The sequence below is a fragment of the Odontesthes bonariensis genome, chromosome 22 (genome assembly GCF_027942865.1).
Source record: "Odontesthes bonariensis isolate fOdoBon6 chromosome 22, fOdoBon6.hap1, whole genome shotgun sequence".
NCBI classification, from domain to species: Eukaryota; Metazoa; Chordata; class Actinopteri; order Atheriniformes; family Atherinopsidae; genus Odontesthes; species Odontesthes bonariensis.
The window spans coordinates 23488261-23498693 of NC_134527.1; the positions used below are offsets into that span (position 1 = coordinate 23488261).

At 39.7% G+C, this 10433-nt stretch overlaps 2 protein-coding genes across 2 annotated transcripts; both read right to left on the minus strand.

Moving 5' to 3' along the window:
- Positions 1 to 386: 386 nt before the first annotated feature.
- On the minus strand, positions 387 to 9848 carry dab2 (DAB adaptor protein 2). The gene is made up of 14 exons (XM_075455775.1): positions 9632 to 9848; positions 7000 to 7262; positions 5619 to 5758; positions 4956 to 5054; positions 4738 to 4869; positions 4563 to 4643; positions 4283 to 4309; positions 4150 to 4197; positions 3996 to 4058; positions 1969 to 2092; positions 1238 to 1852; positions 942 to 1138; positions 742 to 825; positions 387 to 656 (listed from the first exon to the last, which is right to left on the minus strand). The coding sequence occupies exons 2-13, from the start codon at positions 7136 to 7138 to the stop codon at positions 757 to 759; spliced, it is 1734 nt and encodes a 577-aa protein (XP_075311890.1). The 5' UTR covers positions 7139 to 7262; positions 9632 to 9848; the 3' UTR covers positions 387 to 656; positions 742 to 756.
- Positions 2101 to 3415, minus strand: LOC142373286 (disabled homolog 2-like; the record flags this gene model as incomplete). Its single annotated transcript, XM_075456491.1, has 1 exon — positions 2101 to 3415. A coding segment is annotated over one exon (798 nt), but the record flags the coding sequence as incomplete, so codon positions are not given.
- Positions 9849 to 10433: the final 585 nt, after the last annotated feature.

Here is a 10433-nt window from a genome sequence, read left to right on the forward strand (position 1 = left end):
TTCCATTCAAATCTAAAATAATTTCAAAGATTCAGAAGTGAAAGCAAATTGTTCATGACAATCGCAGCCGAAGGAACTGAGCTTGGTTCACTGTTAAGAATGCTTTGCTGGAAAATTCTCTTACCAGTGTGGAAAATGTCTGAGAAAGCCCACAACCAAATTTGCAAACGGTAATGTTGGGATAAACAAAAAAAGAAGAAATTCATCCCAGGCATGAACTGAGGACTTTCCAATATAAATAACACAGCAAAGTTTTCTAGCAGGCAACTGTTCAACATAAATAAAAACTGGATTTTTCTGTAAGGCATGGGACTTTCAGTAAATCCACACCCAACTGATAATCGCCTGCCAAAACTCGGTGCAAAGAAGGCAATGGAAAGCAAACCTTGCAGTGTTCTGATTTATTTCTTTAACAAAGACAGCATCAGCAGTGAACCTCTAAACATTTACCACACAGCACATTTCTTTCTTCAGCAGATCATGACATAACATTTACTTCTTGGATCAGTGGTCGTTGGAAACAGGGGAACTATTAGAACCATCAGAAGGAGAGGTGTAAAAGGACAAGAGAGTAAGAGGAGTCCATCATTTGGATTGTCTGGCACAGAATAGCATGTCCCAAAGTTGTTTGATGTGAAAATCTCCATTTTCTCCAGCTAAACCGTGAAGGCAAAAGAAACAAAACAATTTTACTATAATGTGATAAAGCAAAATAAGGAAGAAACATACAGAGCTACTTACGAGTCAAATTTGTAGTCAAGCAAATGGATTTCCGAAAGCATTCCCAAAAGCATCTGTTGAACCACTCTGAGCAATAGAAGCAGTCTGCCATAACATGAGGGAAAAAATTAAATTAAAAAAAAAAATTAGATTTTAAACATTTTAGTCTGACTTTTTTTTTGGGGGGGGGGGGGGGGGGGTAAAAAAGTAAATCTCTTTACCATAGCTACAGGCGGTGGTCCAAACAGACTGGAATCTTGGGCCCCAAATGCCTTATCAAACATGTCCTGATTGACGCCGTGCCCCTGCGATGGTGCTGAACTGTTTGAGACTGGAGCAGAGGAGAAGGCAGCATCAAGGAGATCAGGGTTAAAGCTTGGAGCTGGGGTAGCTGAGGCAGGGCCTGGTTTAGAAGCATCTGAACAGGCACATTATGACACAGTTAATAAGCAGGTCTCTTGACCATATGCAGATTAACTTGAAAATTTCTGGTTACAGGCAGTTTGAACTAGTTTACCGTTATTAGCAAATGATGGCATTTGATTGATATCAAAGTCATCATGATCTGCAGCATCCTGAGCCAGGCCAACTTTATTGGAAAAATACTGGTCAAATGCTGCTGGCTCTTTGCTGCTGGGGGCTGTGACAGAGCTGGGGGTGACCTCCCCTTTCCTTGCTGGGATTGCAGGGGGTTTGGCAAGCTGGAAGTCCTTGAACATGTCCTTTCCAGTCTTCTTCTCTCTGTCACCAAGAGGATCCAAAGCTGTAAAGGCACTGTTCTCTACTATTCGAGGGGCTTCTTTAGCAGGTGGCCTTGGAGGGGGGCGTGATGGACCTTGCTGGTCAACCATTCCTGGGAATGCACCAGGTTGGAAAGGATTGGAAGCGATGGGTTGACCCCAAGTGAGTTGGGGTGGGGAGAGAGGCGGTGGACTAAATTGCTGTGGTATCTGCTGGCCCCAGGCCGGGGCTGCCATGGGAAGACCATAGGCAGATGGTTGCGGAAAGTTGGGCCTAGGGCCTGGAGTGATCACTCCTGGCATGGTAAACATGGTGGGTGCAACAGAGGGAGCTCCCCACATGCCTACAGCAGGAACATTTGTAGTAGCTGGTGGGCCCAACTGAAGATTCCCTGAATATGGTAGGTAGAGAGAAAAAACAAAAAAAAACAGTGGAGGTTTATAAGAGAAACACAATCGGGAGAAAAGGAAACATCAAATGGGAGAAATTTCTCCTCGTGTGCATTACCCAGTGCAGCAATGGAAGAGGGGGCAGAGTTTGCAGGTGTGCTGTTGAAAAGGGCAGCTGGAGCAGAGGAACCCTCAGAGGGAGCACCAAACAACTCTGCTCCAAACAGGTCACTTGATGCAGACTAATCCCAGAAAAATAACACAGTAAGATTACTGCAGCATGACCAAAACATTTATAAAATGTACATTTAAGAGTAAACCAGCCTTTACCAAAGACGGGTAAGTATTTATTACAATTAAGCATGCTCCGAATAATACACATTTGTTCGAACAATCATGCAGGTGCATGCCACTTACCAGCATTAAAAAAAAAAAAAAAAAAAAAAAAATATCACTGAAGCATGAATGTTAGGAGAATAGAGTATAAACATAGATGAAAAAGTAAGAACTGTTCAGGATTATAATATAAAAAATATATATATATATATATCCAAGCAACTTCAAGAAGCATGTAACCACCATTGCATGCATAAAGTTGCAACAGATCTACACAATAACACCTTAAGCACAGACCTATTAGACCCATCTATACTCAGTCCATTTTCTAGCATATCACACACCAGTGCATTATCCCAATACCCAGAATAGGAGATGTTGGCAGCAAATGTGTAGCAAAACCATTTTTATGCACAACGCATGCAACCCCATTATACTTTTTTTTGGCTGTATAATTTCACCTTTGCGCTCCTTCGCCCTCGTCCAGACTTAGAGTTCTGTGGAGGCGGACTTATGACAACTGAATCCTTGCTATGAGCTGCTGGCGGTTCTGGGCGATGAATGATGCCGTTAGAGACAGGCGGAGTTTTCAAAGAGGAGTCAAAAAAAGGGTTTTTGATTTCGAGAGCCTGTCCACATTCGTTCCCATCCATCATGGAGCTTGTGGTGCCTTGAGTTATATTGCCCCCTAGTGGCCACTGTCCATTATTGAGAGCAGAGATCATGGACTTACTGGATAACCTATTTAACTGCTGACTTAGATGTTCAGCATCTCTGTTTAAACTGTTGTTAAAAATTGTATTACTAGTGCTGCCAGCAGTGCTGTTTAGATAGTTATTGTTGGTAGGGGAGATATGTGCATCATCTGGTACAAAACTAGTAGGTGATTTAGAAAGGGGGTCATCTTTGAAAGGGTCGCTGTCTGGAGCTGGGAAGTAGCCAAAGGTAGAGGAAAAGTGATTCTCTGCGTGGGGAGATGCTTTACAGTCAGGGCCAAAGGATGTTATAAAGGAGTTTCCCTTTATACAATTTTGATTGCTGTCAACCTCAGCAGAAAAGTCCAGCAAGAGAATTTCATTAGAGTCCTGGTTAACATGAGAGGGACAGTGAGAGACAAAAGATTTATGAATCAGTTCTGCAGAAAGACAAAGGTCTGTTAACAAAATGAATAATGAATCACATGGTGAGAGAAGACATGGCGATTTAAAGCTACTACCAGTAGAATATTTTCATCAATACATCACTGTCATGACACACTTAATGGAAAAGTCCAGAGTCTACCTTCCAAATTCAGGTCTTTATTAGCTTCTTTCTTGCTTTGAACAGCAACAAGGTTGAATAAAATATGCTAAAGTTTGTACTTGCAACTCAGGAAATATACAAAGCTTAAGGGTCACCAAATTCTACTTGTAGCAGCTTTAAAGTTAAGATGAACAATGAGATTGGTAAACATGAGGTATAAACTCAATTCTTAAAAGACTTTAAACAATTCTGATTAATTGAAAATACATGATTGCTCTTTTTAGAATTGAGTTCACATAAAAAAACATGAAATAATGTGGAAGGTGATGAGATTATTCAGTGAAGCCATCTTCTTACGCAACCAGATCAATTTTAGAAAGTATTCAGCAAAGGTTTCTATCGTTACACTAATGTCCACAGAGAGAAGAGTTAAAGAATAAAAGGTTTGCTGTAAATGTGAAGGTGTACAAAGTGCACACTGTATAATACCACCCTGCCACACTTCCTTGACCAAGAATAATTCCAATACGTCGTCCAAATTTAGAAACACTCTGTCACTACACTTACATTTGGAGCCTGAATGTCTGGAGGGGTCGACATGTCTCCAAAAAGGTCAAGCTGCTCCACAGGCTGGAAGAAATGAGCGTTCATTTTTAATCCAGGCTTTTAAAAGAAGACCACATTTCTTGTTTGTCCAGAAAAACAGAGCTGAGATTCTTACTTGAGCAGTTTTTCCTCCATTGTCCATACTCAACATGGCATTTCCATTCTGAACATTAAGAAAAACAGTGTTAAAGAGTGTATGAAACTTCTTTTTTATTTTTAAAGAAAACAAAAGGCTTTTAAGTGCTTACCTCAACAACTGCGCTGCCATTTTCACCCTGTAAACAGAGGCTGACTGTTAATGATTATACTTGTTTTCTCAAATTTTACTGAGCATGTGTCATTTCAGTGGAATGTCTGGAAGATGTGATTCACTGGAAGAACACAGAGAGGCAGTGTTGGCGTTCAGGAGGAGCACACAGTGTGTACCCTGTCAGCCCTCCCAAATGACGACACCAAATGCTTTTCTTTCAGAATGAGGGGAAAAATTGAAAAAAAGTTTAACATTTTTTTTTTCCTGCTTAACGTCACCTGTGAGGATTCTGCTTCTTTCTTTCTCATGTTGAAAATGACCTGGAAGAGATCTTTCAGGTCAATGACCAAGGGCTCTGCCTGTGTGGTACCAGAAAGGCAGCACATTATCATTGTTGACCCATCTGCCTTTGATGTTTTTGCAGCATTCTGTTAATGTGCCTATGAGTGTTACCTGTTGGGCAGTTTTTATGGCAAAGAACTGATGCTGGCCTTCTGCTCCACATACATATCCAAACGCCCTGTTATCAGTTACATCTCTAGCAATGAAGGAAATCTTGTTCACCTCATGCTCATGTTCAATCACCTGAATGACGAGGAGAAAATGCGTTTTCATTAGCACAGTTAACTTCAGATTTTAATTTAAAAAAAACACAAGTAAGCAGAACTCACTCCTGATTTCTCATCAATTATCTTTATACCCGACATGGAAATGTTGATCCAGATCCTCTGTTTGTGCTTGCCTTGGGACCGAGCAGCTACTGCCATACCCTGTGGTAAAAAAAATAAATAAATGCTTGTTTATTGCAGCTAATTGTGCATGAAGCCCACTGCACATGCATACATATAAATTCTATAATGACCAGGGACAAGGTTGACATGAACAAATGGAGCCTGGCCCCTAATAAAAGATGGCCATCTGACGGACAGTGCCGTTTTGCACACCTATTAATGATTACAGGATTATTGTAAGAAAGACCAGACTTCCTCTCGTCTCACATTTGAACAGTTGTATGGAAATTAGACATTTATTGTACGTGTACCTTTTCAGATTTCATTTTAAGGCATTAAAATAAGTCACTTTGGAAGAAAAGAAATAATAACATGTCTTTCCAATAGCATTAAGGCTTAATAAAGGCTTTCCCCTAATATAAGCCTGCTCCTAATAGAGGCCTAGAAGCCACTGATATAAAGGTTTTTGCTTTTATTTGAGGAAATATGGATATATTTCTTAACAGAAAAGAAAAAAACTATTACCAAAAACACAAAAAATGCCATTGCTTTCATGTTTTATTGATATATCAGTGAGTAAATGTTCCAGGTCCCATAGTGTACCTTGAGTTTCATCATGGAGTCCTGGCACATCTTGTCTCCTCGGGCCTCTGGAACATCATCAATGCCAATCAGCTTGGCCTTGTACCTTATGCCATCTCCTTGAAACCTGCCCAGCAGGTACTCATCCGTCTTCTCTGGTACTACAGAGAAAATTTTTGGAAAAAAAAAAAAAAAAAAAAAAAAGCAGATCTCAGCTGAGGTCCATAGAAAATAAAAAACAAACAAATAAACACCCCTTTTATAGGCCAGAATCTGCAATAAAAATGGCACGTTTCGTTGGATTCATTAAGATGGATATATTACATTTTCAGAGCTTTTCCCTTTAGCATCTCAGTTTTTTTTTTTTCAATATGCAAAAAGGTTTGCAGAGTTACAAAATCCACATCACATGGAATCGTTCTGGTTTTTAGTCCAACACACTCTTGCTTTGCTTGTTGACATCATCTTAATAATAATATTACCTGTCCGTGGCTTGTTTGGGCAGCTGCCTCAGACTGTTTTCATATTAGCAAAGTTAATACCAAGTTACTTGAGTAAGAAATGAAGTTGCTAAAACTTTGGCGGTTACCAAAAAAAGCTACAGTCCTCCAGAATGAAAATGTGCAGACTTGAGTCATTGCTTTAGTTTGTTGTTGGAAGCATGTTGTCATGAATAATTATGATTACAATTAATTGAATTCCAATTGGCTTGAATTGGACTTTATTATCTAAGTGCCTTGAGATGGCATTTGTTGTATTTGGCGCTATATAAATAAAAATTAATTGAATTATCAGAGTCCTGGAGCTCGACAGTGGCTCTCTGAACTCTTCCTGGTCTGTGTTAGGAGTTTTTAAATAATTAGAAATGGTCTCCATAAGCTAGTTGAACCACACAACTATAGCCCTTTTGCATCTTTCTGCTACAGAACTCAACAAAGATAGCATGGCCAAGCAGGCCACTGTTTTTCTAAATTGGATGGCAGGAAGCACCTGTGACACAATCTACAGATTTTATTGTGGCACAACCAGGTACTACAGCAACTTCACACATTTTTTTCTTAAGTTACACTGTAAATCTCTCATCCTCTGCATAACCATTATGAGGAAAAACTGTTTTTTAACATAAAAGGAAGTTCTAGTATACTCCTAGAATTAAATTATAAACCCATAAATGGTCAACATAGGGGGCTAATTTTAAGTCTACAGAAATCCTTTTTAAAATCTTTATAAACGCATGCAATGCTGATGTTTAGTGGGTTATGGTTTCTCAGGCCAGAAGAGCTGGCTAATCTGGGCTGATAACCCCTTTTCGAAAAGGGGTTGCCACTTCCTGTTTCTACAGGGAAAAAAATAAAAACAAGCTGAAACAAATAACACTATGATGAATAATTAAATAACTCACCTTTCTTCTTCTCTTTCTTGAATGGGACTTTGGATGTGGCTGTCACAGGGGAGCTGGGTGGGGTGTTAGAGGTCGAGGCTATAGTTGGGGAGCTGGGGTCAGCAGCCATAGATGCGCTATTTTCCACCTCTGCAGACATGGTGTGGGGTCAGCCTCACGGTATACGCAACAGGTTAAGCAGACAGCAGCTCCGTGTTGTAGGGCAGCGATGTCAACCAAGCATGTGACTCTTAACACCCACACATGCTTCCCTTTTTGTTTGTCTGGAACAGAAAAAGTCAAGTTGAGAGGGAGTGGAAACAGGCATGAAGGACAAAGATTACAGGTGAATACCCACTCATTCCCAGTAAATCTGCAAACAGGATATTGGACTGTAAAAGCTTTGCTAAAAAGATTTTTTGCACATCATAAGCAATCATGTTATTTAACAATGCACAGTAAACATTTACGAGCACAGAAACAGCTATCAGAGTGAGATGCATAACATGACCAGTAAACCACTCATAAGACCACAGAAGACCCAACTTTAACCAATTATTTCAATGCTATTCAATTTGACCTCTTCACAACTCTATTGTAATCCTTCCAATAAAGTGTTACATTTGTGAGAATTGGGGGGGGGGGAAAAAAAAAAAAAAAAAAAAAAAAAAAAAAAAAACACACACAGCCACATCATGTGATTTTTTTTTTTAGACCAATAAAAATTCCTGCTGAATCCACAGCTTAGCAGCATCATGGCAGATAAAGCACATACAGGTAAAAAAACACAACCCCAGTTTAATATGGGTGCAGTCAAGAATACCTCCAAGAACTCCGAAAATAGGCAATGCGAGGAGACACGAACATCACAATAGTTAATGGAACCACTGCAGCTGTAAACCACCAACGTCACCTACTCATAATCACAGACAAAGAATCAGCTAAATGGAAAACAAAAACCCCATAAAGCACTCCTGCCATGCACAGTCATCCAAAAAAAAATTAAAATCCTGCTCTGCCTGGTTACAAACATACCTTTAGGACCAGCTCCAGATGCAACACTGGCTAAAACACCTGTGCGAAGAGCCTGCAAGGACTATTATGTAGACCAAAGGTTGAAAATGGGCAAAGGTTGAGCAATTACCTGAGGTTAATCTTATGCTAGAGGAACAAAAGATCTCGTGATGCCCAGCTAAACAAGTACGAATTGAAATCTGTGCCTTTAGAAAAGACAAGTGGCCTAACATCTAAAAACTTACTACAATGTTGCTTTAGAATTGAGGTAAAAATGTAAGAGAACAATTTTTTTGGCCAAATTTTATTTGACACAGGGGATGTCAAATATCAAAGACTCAATCGAGCAGATAAAAAGGTAGAGCCATAAAGGAAATGAGACCAATACAGAATGAGATAATAGATGCAAACTTGAAGGTCAGCAAGTGGAGTTTCAGCTGCATGCTAACAATGATCTCACTATGAGGAACACCTGACTGTATAAAAGAAAAGAGACATTCTGGAAAAGCTGTTAGTTGGATTTTAAATGATGAGTATCAGAAGAGCTACTGTTCAGCTGTAAAACTATAAAAATCTTGCCTTTATCTTCAAGCGCTGGTTATGAAATCAAGCCAACTAGTAGAATAGGCACTTCTGTTAGGTTCACCAAGATGTTAAGCAAACCACTGAAAGCCACTCATGCTGATTTTCTCACAGTGCTGGGGAGCATATGAAGGCAACCTTTAACAATGTTGATTATCCACTTGCAAACGTCTGACACATGATTGCAATTGTTCATCAACTACAGCTGAGCGGCAGAGTACCAGTAACAGGAGCTGAGCTTAGTAAAAATGGTGCAATGTCAGCACTTTGAGTTAAAGGTTTACATTTTAACAACCATGGCAGAAGGCATCCACTACCGAGAGGAAAAATCTGGAGCTTTTTACACCATCCATTAATGTCAAAACATAAACGCTTTACCACAGAACAAACGTGGAAATTTTTATTTGTCAGCAGAATAACAGCAGTGAAAGGGCAGAAATGTCACAATCCTAGGCCGTCAGGAAACGTAAACTACTGCACATCTGGAGGAAATCAGGGAATGACTCAGTCTGCAAGTGAATGAGATGGTGAAATACCACAGGCCCACTGTGAACAGACAGGGCAGGCAAAAACGTTCAAAGCAGATGAAAATGCTTTTGAACTTAAACATGGATGTTTGTGTTGATTCGGGCGGTATATTTGAAGAACGGAAAAAAAGTTTGTTTTTTTTACTTCTAGAAGTTTAAAACATGACAAAATATCCCAGAAGGAAAATGTAGAGGAATAAAGTGGCTTGTTACTATCTTTAGAGAGAAAAGGACCCAAAAATGAGTCACAAAGGAACCACTTAATTAAAATTGGCTTCCTTAAGGGATGCGCCATCCCTACACTTAATATGAAAAACAGCTGGTTTAAAGTTTGTTGTTGACGAAAAGAATATATATATATATATATATATATATATATTTACACAAGTACTTACACAAGCAGTTTTTAAGTTTCCCATCCAACACGGAAATACTTTTGCAACTACTTTAAAACGATTACCTGCAGGGCTTTGTCGGCTCCTTAATTAATGCTGAGATGGAAAATACTGTCAAACAACACAAAGACCTACCTGTAGGAAAGCGCACAGTGAGATGTCGAAGTCCTGACGCGCTAACGGAGATTTTAGTTGCCCTGATGACTCCGTGGCTCTGCTGCAAAAATTAGTAAAAATCAAATGCAGCTTCGGAAAACGGTCAACAGTCAGATGTTTTCCGCTAAATACCGTGGACGGAAAGGAGAGACTGCTCCGAGTTCCTCGGTTAACCCTTCACTGACTGACAGGACCGACTCACTGCACATTTCAAATGGCAGGGGGGGCGGTCTTTGCGCATGTGAGAAAATTATACCAACACTCATATGTGGACATGCGTAGGCCCAGAGTGTCATTAAGAAAGTACATTGCACGTCTTTTGTAATTCCAGTACGCTAGTTATCATTGGTGTTCTGTTTGTATCGCATTTTAATCTCTACTTTACTTCTCATTTTTTGCTCTTTCCTGTTTGATCTAAAACAAAAAAAAGAGAGTTGCTGGCTGAATCCATTGGAATTTACGTTGCTGTTTACCCCTGTCTCTCAGCTTATTTCTTGTATTTTCAAAGTGCAACTTTAACTCTTTCAACGTGGGTGTGTTTTTTTAGCAAAAACATCAAAATGTCCATTGTATCCTTCCTTTAGCCTGTATGGCTAACAGAAAGCATACAGCTCGCAGTGGTTGAGAAGGCATAAAGATTTTTTATTTAAGTAAAATGCCAGGGTCAAGGTCAAAATGTTTTGTTTCAGGAAAAGTTCTGGACTGAGGGAGTGTGGCCAGTGATAGGACATCGGTACACTACTGTCACTTTAGCTATGAACCAAAACATACTTTAGTTACA